Source organism: Sorghum bicolor, chromosome 4 (genome assembly GCF_000003195.3).
Source record: "Sorghum bicolor cultivar BTx623 chromosome 4, Sorghum_bicolor_NCBIv3, whole genome shotgun sequence".
In the NCBI taxonomy this organism is placed as follows: domain Eukaryota; kingdom Viridiplantae; phylum Streptophyta; class Magnoliopsida; order Poales; family Poaceae; genus Sorghum; species Sorghum bicolor.
The window spans coordinates 64,108,020-64,126,332 of record NC_012873.2 but is presented as its reverse complement, the minus strand read 5'-3'; the positions used below and the strand labels follow the sequence as shown (position 1 = coordinate 64,126,332).

The 18,313-nt window shown below is 42.0% G+C and overlaps 2 protein-coding genes and 1 non-coding gene across 3 annotated transcripts; 1 reads left to right on the top strand and 2 right to left on the bottom strand.

Moving 5' to 3' along the window:
- Nucleotides 832–7,539, bottom strand: LOC8078887 (cyclin-T1-2). Its single transcript, XM_002452806.2, is given in 8 exon segments — nucleotides 832–2,375; nucleotides 2,446–2,597; nucleotides 2,682–2,857; nucleotides 2,930–3,064; nucleotides 3,940–4,021; nucleotides 4,307–4,607; nucleotides 7,245–7,278; nucleotides 7,280–7,539. Coding segments are annotated over 8 exon segments (2,109 nt in total). The 5' UTR covers nucleotides 7,418–7,539; the 3' UTR covers nucleotides 832–1,284.
- TRNAQ-CUG lies at nucleotides 4,871–4,942 on the bottom strand. The gene has a single exon. It is a non-coding gene; the product is annotated as a tRNA-Gln (tRNA).
- LOC8075169 (thylakoid lumenal protein TL20.3, chloroplastic) lies at nucleotides 12,152–18,234 on the top strand. The gene is made up of 6 exons (XM_002454523.2): nucleotides 12,152–12,618; nucleotides 12,718–12,747; nucleotides 13,232–13,338; nucleotides 13,997–14,031; nucleotides 17,465–17,593; nucleotides 17,712–18,234. The coding sequence occupies exons 1-6, from the start codon at nucleotides 12,299–12,301 to the stop codon at nucleotides 17,901–17,903; spliced, it is 813 nt and encodes a 270-aa protein (XP_002454568.1). The 5' UTR covers nucleotides 12,152–12,298; the 3' UTR covers nucleotides 17,904–18,234.

Sequence of the window (18,313 nt, the reverse complement as noted above, 5' to 3'; positions counted from 1 at the left end):
TGGGCGCATCTCCCTCTGACCCTATCCCTCTTGTGTTCTTCCTCCCGCCCATGCCCACGCCCGCACTCGCGAGCTCCTCCCTGTTCCCCTGCTTGCGCCCCCCCCCATGTCGGCGAGCTCCTCCCTCTCTCCCCTTCGGCGGCGGCGGCGGTGGATTCCGGCGGCGGCACCGGCGAGGTAGGCGTCCTCCTCCTCTTGGATCTGCTTCTTAGGGTTTTGGCGAGCTCTCCCTCCCTTCTTCCCAAACTTCGGCTGCCTTAGAAGAAAAGGGGTTGGGGAGGAAGACGGATCAGGCTATGGGGATGCTAACGAGCGGTTTAGGGGCCCTGGCGGCGGAGGAAGCGGAGGGCCAAGTCGAGGCAGGGGCGCCATGTCCAAGGCGACGGCAACAGCCATGGCGGGGGGAGAAGGTGGCACCATGGGCGAGCTAGGGTTTCGCTAGAGCTCCACGGCCGCGGAACTTCAGTGAAACCCTAGCTCGCCGCGGCGGGGTGGTGGGCGTTGGCAGGGGCGAGGACATGGTCGAGGGAGGAAGATGAATAGGATAGGGGTCGTGCGATGCGCTCTCCTATCGCGTGACGGGCGTCGCGCATATTATCTTTTATATTAAGGTACATAGAGAGATAAAGGAGAGAGATTTAGAAATGTATAGATAGAGATTTGGGCATCCCAAGAATATCCGGATGTGTGTAAAGAAAACAAATGACTCGACAAGACAAACTCGAACAGCTAAATCCATCAGAAAAAAAAAATCTTTTTTTTAAAGAACGTGAGAAAATAAGTCAACACGATACGATTTACGATGCCGTTCAACGGAACATTCATCATCAATTTATAAACATCATATCATATACAGCACTAACTACCTTTTCTTTTGTTAACAATAAATTTACACCGAAAATAACTACTACTTTTCTTTGGTTATCAGTAACAGTTACACTGAATCGTTTTCTCGTCGGGCTTAACACCAGAAAAACCCTGCTACAGTTACACCTACAATCTAAAGCCGAATTTCAGGCATGCTAGATATACACTCACAACAAGGAACAAATACAATGGATACGATTCTGCATTCAAGAAACTGGTAAGGTTCCACTGTGCACACACCCCTTGTGTCGAACTATTCCGAGGTGTTTTGGTTAAAGAAATAAAAAAGGAAAATATTTGATGGTCTCATCGGTGCGACATCTATCTTTGGCTTCAATGTGTCCTAGTCGCAAGGTACTATATCTGCCATTATTCAACCTGCTTGGAATCTGGCCTCTGAATGCAGGGGCTTAAGAGCTAACACCTCGACTCCAGCCTCCGCTTCTTGATAGCAGGTGCTGGCTCAACGATGATCCCAGACTCAAGCTCCCTCTCAATCCAATCATTTTCACTCAAACCATCAAAAGTGATTGCCTGCTCATTTCTTGGTCCTACCACAATCCCTGACTCGAGCTCTCTCTCAATCCAGGCTTCATCACTTAGTTCATCTGAGATGGCAGCACAATTGGCTTCTTGTTTTGTAACAATCCCAGTCTCAAGCTCTCTCTCAATCCAGGCTTCTTCACTGAGGCCATCTAAAGCAATGGCTTGCTCTTGGATCTCTCTCCGGCTCTTCCTCTTCATCAATAAACCTTTTATCCTGGCAACATCAATATTTTCAAGCTTTGCACTCAAAGGATCAGACTCCACCTTGGCCAGAAGCACGGATGGTGCATCATCTGTAGGGCCTGAAGCAGCAACAGCCAATCTTTGATCAGGGCATAAGCTATCCACATTAACACTGTCAGTACAGCAACTGGAGTTTGCAATCAATGGTTCCACACACCGACTGCTTTCCTTGTCCACCTTGGCATCCAGTGATACCACGTCAGGTAATGGGACACCACCATGCTGATTTCTTGACACCTGGTTCAAGCTTTCGTCATTGACTCTGATATTGAAGTCATTACAATGGCTTACATCCTGCTTCATAGCACTGCCCTCAGTGCCTATAGTAGCATCTAACGATGTCTGATTACTAGAAGACATCATCCCATTGTCATGTTTGGTTATTAAGGCCTGATCCAAGCTCTCTTCATCATGTGCTTTACAAGAAACATTTCTATTAGCACAAGTATTCAACAAACTGCTGTCAGGACCTGAGACTCTACAATCACCCGTGTGACTGCTTATCAAGTATTGACAGGAATCCACCTGCACTTGGTCAGGCTCGCCAATATCAGGACTTGAGCTGCTTATTAACAAGCTTGATTGATTCAACACAGAGTCTGGGCTATTAGATAAGCTCAGTTTAGCTTCACATAAAGTTTCCTTTAGCTTAACCGGATTGGGACGAGCAGGCATCAATTTTTTCACAGCCGTAAGCTCCATCATTTGATGAATGACAGCTGCAGAAACACATCTTTTCATGTTCCAAAAAGTAAAGAGTGCAATGATGATATGATCCACCAAACATACCTTCCAGCGGCTTTGGGGCAACATCAAATTGGTGCCACCAAACTTGCGCTCCATGCAAAGGAAGCTTGATATTGTGAAGCTTTGCAGCCAGGTAAAGGGAACCAGCAGCTATGTACTGGGGTTTATACTGTAGGCACAATGTTGTTTTAAGCCTGAACATAAGTAGCAGAATTAATCCAATTTGCAATCTTAGAAATATTGGCACTGATAAATATTGAAATAGCTTATTCATATACCAGTCATTCACAAAGTTCCATGCTACTTGTTTCACTTCTTTTTGATTGATGCCAAGATTTTGCATAGCATCAAAAAGTGGTCTATAAGGATGCTGAATGTTGAAATCAAATCGAATAGTTGTAAGAAGCAATCTCTCTCCAATCAAAATGAGCGCTTTCTGCTTCTCAAAAACATCCTGTATAATAGATGCTGATCAAACACTGAATGGACAACAACATAAAAGTTTCAAACATTATTTTAGTGGTACCTTCTGGCGGATCCTTTGAGCCGCAGCAGTGTCCCGCCTATACATTGTTTCATAGGCTACTCTAACTACATAGTCCAGGGGGCAAGGAGTATCTTCAACTTTCGACGCCAGAAATACACATACTGTTGCAACTGTCTGAAATAGGGTAATAACAAAAGGAACCATTAAAACCAGTATAAGGAAATAAAAGTAAGTTCCAAAAGAACTACTGGTCCACAATGAACATACCACAAATAGATCATGCACTTCGAACAGAGTAAATATTATGAATCCACATATAATAAAACAGAAATTTCTACTAGTGTTTCATAACTAGGGGCTGCATGATAACAGAGAGATGATTTCTGGAAAAGTGATCTGGTAAATATGAACTAAACAAATCTTACAAAACTAAGAAAAGAAATGCAGTAAAGTGAGCCATTTCTATAGAACTTACTGGTGAATATGTAATTTACAAGATGATCCGTCAAAGTATGTCAAACTTGCTTAAGTGGTAACAGTAAGTTGCAACCCAGTTGGCTGGTCAGGGTTAAGTAACTTCAATAGGAAATTTCTGAATGCACTTGCCCAATTATGACGAAGTATTGCACTTAATCACACTAGTATTATATCTGACAAACACAAATTTCCCAGGGTAAACTGATAACAACTGTTAACTACCTCGAAACTTTTTAGTATATTAAGAGAAGTGAATTAAGACTTAAAGTTCTAGAAAAAATGTATTCCAACAACATTGTAGCTAGGTAGATTCCTTTGAAATATCCAATCACGAAGTGATCTTGAGGTAGAGTAGCATCAAGTTGAATCAGCAATTAGCATGTAATCAGAAAACTAAAATAGTTATAGTATTACAATATAAAATACTTCAAATGATTTGAAGGATATTTTGTAATGTTAAGTTAGACATGGAGAACATATTGCCAACAAATGCTTGGCAATGAAACTCTGCACTGTTGTCACTTTTCATAGAAATCAGCAACCATCACTGCCACAACAAAATAGTCTCTCACCTGCCATCCATTTTTGGCAAGGGACTGATGTAAATAGAAACGATGGCAAAGCATGACTGCTGTTGCTAGAGTCATCTGAGGTCTGTGGAAAAAAAAAAGATGTTACCACATATAGAAAATCTTACCAAGTTGCCAAAATAATACAATCTGGTAGCAGAGTCAAACATATTGGTCGTATAACAAAAAAAAAGAAGCTTTGTCTTAGAGAAAAAAAAAAAGGAAGTCACTTATATTCATGACAGATTGGGTCAATGTAAACAATCATGTTATGAGCCACAATATATATAAAGTAGTATAACTAAGAACACCCTAGAATAAGGTTGAACAAAGTCAATTTCACTTATGAGAGTCAAAAGTAGTTTCGTACAGCTTCAGCCTGATGCCGACATCCCGGATAAATGAACAATATAAATGCCGAATTTCTGACTCCTTGTTTTCAGTAATACCATCTTTCCTTGATGGAGAAAATTTCTCTAGTTCTTCCCTGGTGAAGTACCAAGACTGCATGCATTCATGTGACGATTTCTCAAGGATGTTGGATGCCCCATCCATCAGTATGTCTGAGACACCCTGCTGGATGGGCTCTCTGCAACCTCCTCTAAATCCAGATAAGGTTGAAGGAACCTTAATTAGTTGTATCCTGGACGTTGCAAGTTTTGCAAAGCAACCTGTAGAATTGACATATCTTTAGAACCAAATATCCACTGCTTTGCATTGATATACTGCTAGAGAAAAGCAAGAACATATAAATGTACAGACAAATAAAAAATAATAATAATATATTTATATAAGTAACGACTAAAACATGCATGTGGTACCCGATCTTGTCAGCTATAATTCTATGTGTCCATGCATGTCCAGGTTTATCATGTCTAGGTGCATTCTTTAGTATTAGCAGATTTTTAGCTAGTAGTTTTGACGGAGAAAAAATAGGTCCCACCGAGATTTGAACTCGGGTTACTGGATTCAGAGTCCAATGTCCTGACCACTAGACCATGGGACCTTTGATTTTTTCAGCTAGTAGTTAAGGAGAACAATAGGCAATCATAGGAGTTATGACTACAGGAATTAGGAGGATATCATGGCAGGTGTATCAGCTATATATATGAGAAAATGGTGATGGTTGAGAGAGAAGCATCAACCAAAAGAAGGGAGAGGGAGTGATTTCCTAGTGTGTTTCTGTGATAAACACTGAAGACTAAGGGGAGTGATTTTCCTAGTGTGTGTTTGTGATAAACACTGAAAAGGAGAGGGAGTATTTCCTAGTGTGTGTTTGTGATAAAACACTGAGAGGGAGTGATTTCCAACAGAGCTTATTACTTTGCCAGCATGCTATGACTGTTCTCCAGGACCTAGGCCATCAACAGTTTCTCATATTTCCATTTTTCCAGTTGTGCAAGCAGCACAGTTTCCTCTCTCCTAATATTGAATGGGGGAATGAATGGCCATTCTCCTACAGGGTATAAACGTTATATTTTCTTTACTGGAGTTGAGCATGCTGGAGAGAACCAGTTTCAAAACCTGACAAGCTTGTGTTAGGGAAAATCACCGCTTGAGAATGGTTGTAACCAGCTCATGGACCTGTTTGGTACAGCTTAAAATTATGGAGAAGCTAGCTTTCCTCCTGCTGCCCACAGCAGCCACTTAGTAGGGAAGCTCGGGCCCAAAAACTGTTTGGCAGGCTCTAGCACCCATGGTCGTTTCCACCACCACCTTGGGGGCAGCAGATTCAGGAGTTTGGATGCAGAGGAAAGGGTGACAGGTGGAGGGGAGTCGCAGCGGAAGGGAGCGTGAGTGCGGCCAGAGTGGAGCTCGGTGCCGCTGCAGAGGAACTCAGCGGCCTTGGGAGCGTGAAGGTGCTGGCCGCGACAGGGTGGAAGGGCGGTGGAAGCAAACTAGCAAAGGGGAAGTGGCACCCATGTGGGAGAGGGGGGGGGGGAGTGAACTTCAGGGACTGTGTGTTTGGCTGCTTTAATGGTTTGTTTTTTTATGGGAAGCAATTCAAACAGCACCCATACTGGTTGATAAGTCATGGACTTTTTGGACTTCCACTGTTAAGTGAGCATAGGCCTGATCAACATGCTACAATGGACTCTATTTCATCAGTAATAGAATCACGATGTGTTAAACTATCTCTGTGTGTGTAGGGTTGATGGGGTCGAGGGGGAGTTTTACGCCTGCCAAGTCTCTCTCTATTGTTGTATAAACAATATGTTTCTGATGGTCATTCATGAGAGGTCTTTATGGAATATTGTTGAAGTGGATGGTTACTAATAGAACATTCTGCTTCACAAAATGGTGTCACCAGTTAGGTAATTCTCATGGAACTATCTTGAAAACAAAGTTTGCAGCCTAGCCTGGGTATTTCAGACTCACTAACAACAATCCATGTTTAGGTCAGAAATACTAAGAAGATTCTGCAAGCAATGCATGCCCTCCACTCATGAACCATAGTGTTTAAAGCTTTTCAGAGACAGCAAAGAAAAAATAGTTGAGAAACAAGATGTGTAGATATATTTCTGATTTACTGAGGTATTGTTTGGATAAAAAACAATCTCTCCCAATCCATATGGAATGGATTGGAAAATGACCTAATTTTCCACCTCTACCCCTTCTAAAACGTATGGATTGAAGGGGATTGCTGTGTTTCCAAACAAGCCCTAGAGGTAAGTAAGTCAAAACTCATGACTCCCATAGCAATTGGAACTCCAATCTATTTAAGGCATCATTATAAGATGCAATACAAACACTGTCAAGCACACTACAACTACTGCTCTTTTGGTTGAATATCAATAAGTTTGACTTAAAGCTCAGCTCGCACCATCCTCAGAAGAAAAAAAGTTGCTACATGATTTTCAGGTAGGTAAAACAGGCTGATTCAGCAGGTACAAATAGAGCTTCTGCCGAGCAACAAGGTGGAGTAGCACTAAAAGCTTTGAGAAGACGAAAACTTGCAATTATTTAAATACACCAAACAGCAACCTAACCTCCACCAAATTCACCCTGTTAAGGGGGGCAATTTCTATTTCTACTCATGCACCTTATATATATATACAGAAATAAAAGTTAACAATCTTAAAGCCTTAAAGGACATGGGTGTACATGTAGACCCAATTTTTTTTGCCAAAAACGAAAAAAAAAATCGAAGTTTGCAGGCATAATCGTGTATACTACACTAATAATTGGATCAGGTCAGATCAGATCCAAATAGAGATAGCTTGGGTTTGGGAGCTCGGTTTCGCACGGCAGGAACGGAAGAGAAGGGGTGGGAACAGAAGGGGCGGGGAGAGAAGGGGTGGGCGTACCTGGTGGGTGCTCGTCGCCGGCGAAGGTCCCGAAGATAGAGGGCTGGGCACGGCGGCGACCGCCAAGTCGTCGCCACCAGAAACAGATAGAGCGCACGGGAGAACGACGCGAGAGAACAGAAGCAAGGCCGCAGGGTAGAAGGTTTGGGCCATGCATTAATCTCTGGGTACATGTAAGTACGTTTTCCCAAGTCTGAAGTCGTTTACGGAAAAAAAAACCGATATTTGGGCCACATGTGAAATATTGTCCGACTTGCTACATTAAAAGATTCATCTTGCGATTTACAAGTAAACTATATAATTGATTTTTATTTATATTTATATTTAATGTTTTATGCATGTGTTACAAAATTCGATGTAACGGGAAATCTTGAAAAAATTTTGGTTTTTGGGACAAGGCCCAAGTTAAACCAGACCTCAGTAAAATTTTTCACAAGCCCATTCCACGGACGCTCAAGTTGGGTTATAGGGGGATTTAAAACTTGCCTAACCAAAATTAAGAGGGTGTTTAGTTTCCTTTTTATTTTAAAAAATTTTGAGTTTTGGTCCATTATTTTGTATAATAGAACTAAACACCGTGTAAAATTATTGGCAAAAGGTGATTATTCTTCATTTTGGATTTTGGCCTCAAGATGGTAAAAAAGACCAAAAGAGTCTCAAAAAGCCCTCATGAGTGCAATAAATTCTACATTTGAACTAAATATAACCCTAAAAATTTTGGCATTTTGTATTCCATCATTCCAAAATAGTTAGCATTTTACATTTTGTGTTTTATGGGGATCTAAACACCCATAAAATGACTTCCCATCCATAATTTTTTTAGCAAAATAAGAAAAAAAAAACTTCTCCAACTGTTTGGAAACCCAATTCTCCATATTTTCTAACTTGACATATATGCTTGTCTAGCACGTAAATATGCGCGCGAGCTCCATGCTTGGTATCGGTCTTTCTTCTCATGCTTAGCGGGGCTCCGTTCGCTTAGTGGGGCTCTTTGTTCACGTAGTGGGGCTCTTCCTTTCGTTAGCGAGTTTTTGGGTTTTTGACAAACTGTTGGAAATGGAATCTTTTTTTTCTCTCCATATTATTTTTGGGAGTGTTGAAGATGCTCTAAGGCATATACCTTTAAAATCTAGCTATTGATTGGTCCATCTCTATCTCTATCTAATCTTATCTTATCTAATCCAATCTAATATATTTTTTCTATCTATCTATCTATATAATATAAATAATATAATTATAATTATATAATATTATCAATCTACACCTAAAAAGACTCTAAAGTCATCATCTACCCAATAATATCAAATCTTGATCTTTTTTTATATAGAAGACAAAATTTTGATCCTCGTACTCACATATCTGCGTCCGACGCGAATTCTATTTTTATCGAAGCTCACACATCCATGTCCTATTTGATTCTGGTCCGAAGACCGGATCCACACATCCACCATCCAATATGAAGTCCTCGAATCTCACTGCAAAACGTTGTGACCCTGGTGCATTGCATGGACATATATATCTAGTTACAAAAAATTGGTAAATCAATTTTTATGGCTAAAATCATGGCAAAACTAAATTTCTTCAATCTCATAAAAGGAAAAAAGCTCACTACTATGTCATGGCACTCAACCAATTGCGTCTTTACATTTGTTGCCCTAACTTTGACAAGCCTTAATTTTGGCTTGCCATTATTTTGGTTGGGCAAGTTTTGAAACCCAACCAAGCAGGCCTATAGTATCTCGAATTTAGTCCATTTTTTCATATTGTGTGAGAGTTTGTTTTTTTCTAAATCAGGTTTGGAATCAAAACTTATGGACATACCTAAACTGATGGTCGTTGATTCAATTAGCATGTGTTTGGTTTTGGGATAATAGAGAATGGGATGGGTGAGTACGTCTTTTGTGGTGTTTGGCTCCGAGGCAATAGGGGACAAGACGGTTCTAAGTAGAATATATGTCGTCCTTCGTGGTCCCTATGAATCGAGGGGATGGAGATAGAGGAGTCGTTCGCGTGAGTGCGTGGGGGAGGAGAGAAGGACACGTCACATACCTGCTGAGACTAGTCAAACCCGTGGAAGTGAGCACAACAATGGGCGAGCTCTGCATTGGCTACACATGGATAGTCAGGGCGGCGATTGCGTAGATAGGAGGGTGCCAACATTCGAGGCCCGCACCAAGCATAGACCAAGGGCGGCGATGGCACGCGTTGAGAGCCGAGGGTGGCAGACATGAGGAGAGTTTAAGGCACTGGCATCTGAGTCATGCACCAAGCGTGGCCTCGAGGGCAGCGGGCGCGCAGGGGTGATGCCTATGACCATGATCTTGGACGAAGAAAGAACCAAACGAGGAGACAGATGGTAGAACATCAAAATATAAAGACTAATAGGTCAACACTAGCCCCACATATAAGGTGTGTGATCTAAAATTTTGGGTTCATGAACTAAATAAAAAAAGATAACAAGAATCATTCCACCCTCACCCAAACAAAGATCATGGATTGTTCCATTCCTAGAAATTAGGTTAAGTCCATCTCATTGCACCACATCTTTATAATGCATTAGTTGGTCAACTTAGACTTTTTTTTCAAGCGGATTATCTAAAGAGGTGACTAATCTTTTTTTTTTTTGAAAATGGTGTCTTGTGTAGTGTCTATTTCTTTTCAGTATATAAAATGATATATTACTTAATTTCTACATTTAGCACGATGAAAACAAACCTGGCTCAAGCCCACTATGATGGCAGGTTAAGCTCGACTCACGCCTCTTGTGTTAGAATCATGACAGCAAAATACAAATCTCAAAATAATTTAAATCGGTCTATTGCTCTTACTTAATAACTGCAAAAGTGGATAGAGACTTAATATGATCCAAATAGGGCGTCCAACCCCACTTATTCTTTCAAGACTATAATTATCCATGACCTTGCTCAGGGCTACAACATGCACCAACCACATGATCTGGGGACTAGTTTTGCACATTTTTTATTGTACATGAACATATTCTAGCGCTTCGTTATGGTTAAAAAATCAAGATACAATATAGTTAGCTTGTTGAAGCTATTGCAACATAGTAACACCACATTGTAACTTGTAATTTGCCATGCATACCAAGAAAAAGATAAAAAAAAAAAAGACTTGTAAAGGTGCATCTAGCCATCTAGCTAGCCCTTGGATTTTTGTGAGTTGTAATGACAAGGTGATTAATGATTAATTGAGATGAACTGCATGCTGATATATACCGATGACCTCAGCTCTAAAATTATTTAGATTGAAATTATGATATTTAAAGTTATTACCTAGAGTTTAATTCTTTCATATTTTAATTTTGTTTATCAGACATGTCATGCTATTAAAGGAATATATAATGTACTCACTAAAACATGTATTATAAACACTCATTAGTTGTCATTGTAGATGTCGGGCTGTCCGGATCTCATACGGAGTGTGCGGCCGTGCTAGGTCCCATTAGCCTGGGGAGTATATAGCGCACGGACGTCCGGCGGACAGCACGCGTCTGGACGCCCTGCCCGCAAATATGAAGATGGGCTTCATCCCGCACTAGCATGCCCCACCAGCGTCCATCACACGCAGTGCCCTGCGTACGGATGCAGCACCGCCGCTCGCATCCCATCTCGCTGAAGAAGCACTGAACGCCACATCAAGGATAAGCTCAAACTGTTGCGGAAAAATGAAGAGAAGGGAAGGGGGAAGGAGAGGAGAGGGTGAGGTGCGCCGCATGAGGTAGGAGCCAAAAGCCCTGCAACAAGCTATTGTTCGCCAGTCACCGACGCCATTGCAACATGTACAAACACCTCCGAACTACTTTTGAAACATGGAGATTGAACAATTGCAACATACTTTTCAAGGTAGATGAAACACTTAAAATATATTTGTGAAACACATATGAAACACACTTGAAAGCCATTGCAACAATACACAATATCCGAATAAAACACTGCAACATCCACATAAACACAACATCAACGTGCATCCAGAAAACACACATGAAGCATACCTCTTATACATCTGAAACATTTGAAACATGCTATTGCAACATTCCCTTGAAAATAATTACAACATATGCAACATGCCCCGATTTACTTTTGCAACATCTATATATAGATTTCACTGAAACATACCTCTAGACCTTCTGAAACAATTGAAACATACAATTGCAACATAGGGTGGGGAAGAGATCCTAGCACTGGGAGCGTCATGGCTGTCGGGTGAGAGGAGCTCAGTCACCGGGGGTGAGAGAGTGCCACCAGAGGATGGGGATGATGCTGTACCGAGGTGGGGAGAGTGTCGCGCTAGGTTGGGGGATCCTGGTAGGAGAGTACGCCATGGTGGAGGAAAGCAGCCGAGGGGACACCGGTGTGGGGGAGGACGCCGCGCTTTTCACCACTGTGCCTCACCTCGTCCTGGTGTGGGGGAGGGCGCTGCACCGAGGGTGGAGAGGGCGCCGCGCGCTTCGCCACGGGTGAGGGAGGGCGTCGTGCCAGGGGTGGAAGCGCATCGCGAGCCTCGTCGGGGTGTGGGGGAGGGTGCTGCGTCGGGGATAGGGATGAGGGAGCGAGAGGCTGATTGGGCGTGTGTAGCGGGAGTGGATAAGGATGAGGGAGGCAGAGCGAGAATTATTGCAGCTGCAACGCCGAGTCGATCGAGTCATTCCGTGAGCGGTCTGTCCGGACACGACGACGGACGTCTGATAGGGAGAATTACCGATTAGCTTTAGCTATTATTGGCCTATTGACCGAAATATCTAGTTTCATGCTAGATAATCTGACATAGTTACTCAAGCGTGGGAAACTTCTTTGGTTCTCTCCCTAGAGTGTTTGTCTTCTATAGAGAGCGTTTAGGCTGTGAATGACTGAATGTGATGGAATGCAGTAGGCAGTTTCCTTCGCGTCCGTGGCCCGACTAGCAGTTACGTGTTCGCGCGCAAGCCACCACTACCCGTCTGTCCGTTCCCCACCTCACCCACACCCACCCAAGTCACCGTCTTCTTCCCTCTACTCCCTGCGGCCACTGCTCCTCGCCTTAAACCCGTCGCCGCCATGACTCCCGCATCCACCTTCCCTCTCGCCGCCGCCGTCCTACCCACGAACTTATCTTCCTTCTCTCGCTGCCCCCCTCGCCGCCTCCCGCGCGTCTCCTGCCTGGCGGCGCCCGAACGCCGCGGGGGCGGCAATGCATCGAACGCCTCGCGGGCGCCGCAGCAGCAGCCGGGGTGGCGCGCCGCGGTATCCGCCGTGCTCGCGGCGGCCGTGGTCGCCGCCTCGATGCCAGCTTACGCGGACCTGAACAAGTTTGAAGCCGAGCAGCGGGGCGAGTTTGGCATTGGCTCCGCCGCGCAGTTCGGCTCGGCCGATCTCAAGTACGCCAGCACCTCTGCTTCTTTCGCATCTCTTCTCCATGATCGTTTTGTTGTTACAATTGCATTGCTGATTTGCTTTTTGTGTGTGTGGTCCTACAGGAAGGCTGTCCACGTTAACGAGAACTTCAGGTGGGTTCTTAATTTCACTTGTTCCGAGTTAGAAAACCCCAATTATTCAATGTCACCCCTGTGATAGATTAAAGGAATAGTTAGTAGAAAGGAATCCTATTTTTTAACTTTCTGCCAGCTTCGGTCTGATGTGATTTGGCCAAACTCGATGGCCACTTCCCAGATGTAACGATTGATAACTGTGAGTTTATAAACTGTATTGTTGCCATAATTGTTCAGCACTGTGTCCGTATGCATTTTCTGACCATTGCTTTTAGGTCATATATGCTAGATGTTTACAACTTGTTGTATAAAATGCCTATTTATGGAGAAAATGTGTAACAAATATGCTACAGAATTACTGTAAGTATACTGTTGTGTTGCCAAACAAAATTTTAGCAGAGTAAGAGTAATTATCTGTGATATGGATAAGGATAACTAAAGAAACAATAGATTTTGCTATTCATCACCTCTCCTTTACCAAATACATCATTTATTGATGTAGGCGAGCCAACTTCACATCCGCTGATATGAGAGAGTCGGATTTCAGTGGTTCCACATTCAATGGTGCCTATCTTGAAAAGGCTGTTGCTTATAAGGCAAATTTCACTGGTGAGTGAAACAACAGCTTTTTATTATGCAGATAGGTTAATATTTTCTTTCTTGAACACGTGGGAGAGGTGCGTATTATTATATTAAGAAGAAAAAATGGAAGAACCCATACAAAGCTACACCAACGCACACCACTAGGAATTATTTTCATCATGATGTGTGTGCTTGATGCACATAACTACCTTTGTATAGTGGTCAGTGGTCCTCTAATGTACCTTACTCTGGAAGTTACTCAACCAGAGATATCATAGAGAACCTCTTATCTGCTACTTGCCTCACCACCATTTCAGTATAAAATCACAACAGGAAGCTAACTGCAGTTTTTTTTCCTTTTTCTTTTTCTGGTTTCAAGTTGACTAATCATGCTATTTATATCGAAGTTCGGTAGTAGTTCTGGTCTTCTGGCATTCACTGAAGCCTGGCTATGTGGGATTCTTATATCTGTTGTTCCAGCACTTTATCTAGAATTGTAGAAACTTCCCTTATTTTGAGCAAAAACAAAGTAAATTACAGAACTTGAACTCTATATCTGAATCTTTTTTATCCTGTTGATGTGATTTTTACCTCATTTGAGTATATGACCCTTGGAACATTTTAGAATATTCATGCAGTTATTTTGTGATTTATTTTTAACAGTGCCGTTGTTTTACCTTTCCAGGTGCCGATTTGAGTGATACATTAATGGACCGCATGGTAAAAACTGAATTAGTACTTTTAGGTTTTAGCTTTGTCATATTGTTGACCCATACTGATCTTTTTTTCCAAATGCATGAGATTTCTTATGTTTATTGAAATATATAGTTCATATTTCCAGTGATAATAGGCATAGATGGAGCATACACAATTACACATTCTAGGTCAGCTTTAAAGGTTGTCCCTATGTTTTCTCCTTTCTGTAGTAATAAACTATGATGGCGACAATCCTTCTTGATTTTTGAGGTTAATAAAAGATATCACAATAGGACCCAAGTTGGTTAACTATTGGAATGTTATCTCCACTTTTAGTTCTACAAATAATATCGATGGCATTGGCTTCCTCTGTTTCTAGTATCCTTTCAGAAAATGTTTGAATAGCATGGATAAACCTTTGGCATTTGGTACATATTACAAGTACATCTAACTGAGACTAATCAACAAGACTGACACACTGCATCTTCTTCTGGGCCATGGATTTGTTAGGAAAGTGAACTCTGTATTCAGTAGAAGGGGCTGAAGCCCAATATGTGTAATGTACAATATGCAGGCAATATACAAATACACATATCTCTAACAGGATTCATATACATCTAGAGGCTCAATTTAAAAGAAAAAAGATAAAAAGAAAGGAAGAAGGAAAAAAAGCATCTGTTGTGCAGTGGAAAGTCATTGGAAATTTAGGAGCAGCACTACTCATTTACTCTATGTTCAAGATATCTATACATATACCACTTTCTGAAACAATGTAAACATGCGCTTGGTCGTATTTTGAAGAATTGTCTGCATTACTAGAATAAAATATAGAAATTTATAAGTATGTTATCGGCTCTATAGTTATATATGGCCAAGTTCAAAACATATCCTCTCTTAAGGAAAATTCTACATCCTTTTGGGAATGTAATATCTCCCTCACATTCTTCCATACTACCCTCACATTTGTTCAAGTACAGGATTTTGAGATTGGGGTGTTAAAAATAATTTAATGAAGCATAAGTCTTGCTCAGAGTAGATGTACTTTTTTCATAAATTTATATGTAGCAGAGCTACCCACATAAATATATTAAAAAATGGCCATGGGGAGGGATTTCCCTTTGGTTTTTCTTGAGGGAGGAGTACCAAGTACCCAACCTTTAGGTACTCATGCAACCTTCGAGCACCTGGGTTCGAACCTGAGTGGGCGACCTCTCAACTGTTGGGGCTCCACCGACCAAGCTATTGTTCGGTTCTCCCCACAATTATATTAGAGATGCAAAATTATTTTACAAATAGCCTAGTGGCAAGCCATTCTTTTAAAAAAAACTACTGGAAGAGAAACTGAACAAAGATTAAGAAACATAAATAAGCAAAAGCAGTAGGCAAAATCCTTCTCTTTAGGCCTTGTTTAGTTCCCACCCAAAAACTTTTCACCCCATCCCATCGAATGTTTGGACACATGCATGGAGCATTAAATATAGATAAAAAAATAACTAATTGCACAATTTGCATGTATTTTGCAAGACAAATCTTTGAAGCCTAATTGGTCCATGATTGGACACTAATTGCTATAGTTACAAATGTGCTATAGTACCCAAAAACTTTTCTTTTCACGAACTAAACAAGGCCTATATTCTGAGACAATCATATGCTCCAAAGTTCTCCCATGGAGGCATTTTGCTCTAGCCAAGGTCTAAGTGATGCTTCCTCCATGAGAACAAACTTAGATTTGCAGTGTGGTGGCCAATTTGTTTGGAAGATGCACTTGTTTCTTTGTTTCCTTTACTAGCAAACCTTTTGAGTCATTAGTCCATTATTTGGCAGCTAACCCAGTGTCCAGTAGATGGGAGAGAGTTGCTAGCAGGCCTATTCATCCACGGTTTTGGGAGATTTGCTCTGGTTTCTGAAACTAACCTGTCGATCTTAGCTGAATCGGTCTGTTTTCTATGGTTTTATGGCTGATAATTGCTGGGTTGGTTTTGTTTGGGTTTTAGGGTTTGGCTGGGTTAAACCATATCATACACCAGAAGCATCTAGATGAAGCTCGCACCCAGCAAGGGGCACTTGAACTTTTCTGGTTATTCCTCTATACATCTGTTGTTGCATGTCAGAGAGAGGAGCGACATCATGGATGCCACTGCTAAACAAGGGAACGAGTCCCACCCTATATACCTTCTCTGGCTGAAACAGGGAATGGCACATCACCATGGTTGCTGCCTCCGTTTGGGATGAGGAGTGGTTCTATTGTTGTAGCTATCAAGAACCAGAGTGATGTGACAAGAAAAGAACAGCTAGAGCTGAAGAACAGAGAGGGGAATGCCTTAACTGGCAGATAACTGAACTGATTGAAGGATTCAAGTACAGGACAGCTGCTTTACTCGACTACCACTACAGAACTAGGGTTCTTCGATTAAGCCTTACAGCCAACACTCAATCTCCTTACAGACTGAGGCATCGATGACTACATAATTAAAAGACAAACACTTTTAACTTCTGAAAAATAAGAAAGTAAACATAGTTTGGTGCTAAGCAAGGCAAGTGACTCAGTTGAAGCAAATTCGTTGGATAGCAATCAAAATGCTGAAGAACGGAGTCTTTGAACTTGAGCATTCAGCACTGGCTTCCTTTCTGACGAAACTGAATGAACTAACTGAAAAAAGTTCAGATAAGGATCCTGACAGTAGCTAATGGCCATATTAGGTTGCATTGTGGATGCTACATCAAGCCGAGACGGTAACCGCCGGCATGGATGACAGCCTTGGCCCTGCTCAAATGGCCCTGTGTCATCTATCTGGACCCCCCTGCTTGGCATGGATAGACTACACTGTACTCTGCGCTTCCTCATCTAGATTTGCACCACTGTTGATGACTCACACCTGCAGTGATGTTCCCACTTGTCGACGATTGCACATTTGTGGTTTGCCTGGTGGTGCTTCAGCTCAACCATTGTCTCAACTGCATTCATCATGCGGCCATGGTATATGGATGTGACTGACGCCATGAGCGCATGCACAGATTGGTATGGCTGGCAAGTTTAATGGTTTAAGACCAATCTGTGAACAGGGATAGTTGTCAGGAAGCAGTTATTGACTACTGTTGCTGACCAGCGAGCAGTTTCTGTGTGTGTTTGAGCTCCAGTTACACATTGGGGCGAACTATTAGTTTGAGAATCCTCTTCCATTAGCCATTGGGCCGTCCAAATTATGTTTATGTAAGCAAGCCAGACGAAGAACTGGGTGTAGTAATAGGATCTTATATTTGTTCTGGTGTGGCGTAGTTAATGCTTGCATTGTTAGACCTGCAAATGTCATTTCAACATTTAAATCGCAATATACCATGGTAACTAGTGGAGTCTATTTTCCTGTTATGCATTTGACATAGGAAGTTGTCAATATACATAATTCCCTGATAGATTTTCAGTTCAAATAAGTTTTGAGGTATTGCATGTTTGTGGCAGGTTCTAAATGAAGCTAACCTTACAAACGCTGTTCTTGTACGGTCAGTCCTAACACGTAGTGATCTTGGAGGAGCGATCATTGAAGGTGCTGACTTCAGTGATGCTGTTATTGACCTACCACAGAAACAGGTACGTAGTTACTTAAATGACAAATTCTATTACATAATGATACTGTTATTCTTGGAGATTGTCTGGTTCTGTGGTCAATGCTTGTGTGATCTCTTGATTTCTGATATTATTTTTGCAGGCATTATGCAAATATGCAAGTGGGACCAACTCCATAACAGGGGTTAGCACCCGAAAAAGCCTAGGATGTGGCAATAGCCGTCGAAATGCATATGGGAGCCCTTCATCCCCTCTGTTGAGTGCCCCGCCACAAAAGCTTCTTGACCGAGATGGTTTCTGTGATCCAGCTACTGGAATGTGCGAAGCAAACTGAAGACAGGATTGATCCAACGTGGAAAATGGTCACTGGATGGTGTACATACATTGGAGATTGAGTAAGAGCAGTATAGTGCGGAGAAACCAGTCGTTTTTCTTCTCGTCTTGCAATTGTTGTAACGTTGCAGCGGAATCGGGTAAATTCAGGATGTAGATGAGATGTGTGCGCTGAGTACTGAATACCATATATAGCATAGTATGTATATGAAATAGATCATATCATGCGCTTCTTGCTCGAAAGAAGTGGCCCCTGCTTTGTTCTAAAGCCGACATATCCAAAAGCAGAAGTTCAACAGGGGAGTGTCTCAGTAAATAAACTTTCCACTCCATTTCACAAGCATTGCTGATGCCTCGGCAGCAACCAGAGCTGCCGTTCTGGATGGACCTCAAAAATAGACGTCCATCGAC

Excerpts from the sequence above, each read along its gene's own strand:
- LOC8075169 (XM_002454523.2), top strand. The coding sequence starts at position 12,299 with ATGACTCCCGCATCCACCTTCCCTCTCGCCGCCGCCGTCCTACCCACG. Across the intron at positions 12,619-12,717 it reads TTCGGCTCGGCCGATCTCAA|GAAGGCTGTCCACGTTAACG; the intron begins GTACGCCAGCAC and ends GTGGTCCTACAG. Across the intron at positions 17,594-17,711 it reads TTGACCTACCACAGAAACAG|GCATTATGCAAATATGCAAG; the intron begins GTACGTAGTTAC and ends TTATTTTTGCAG.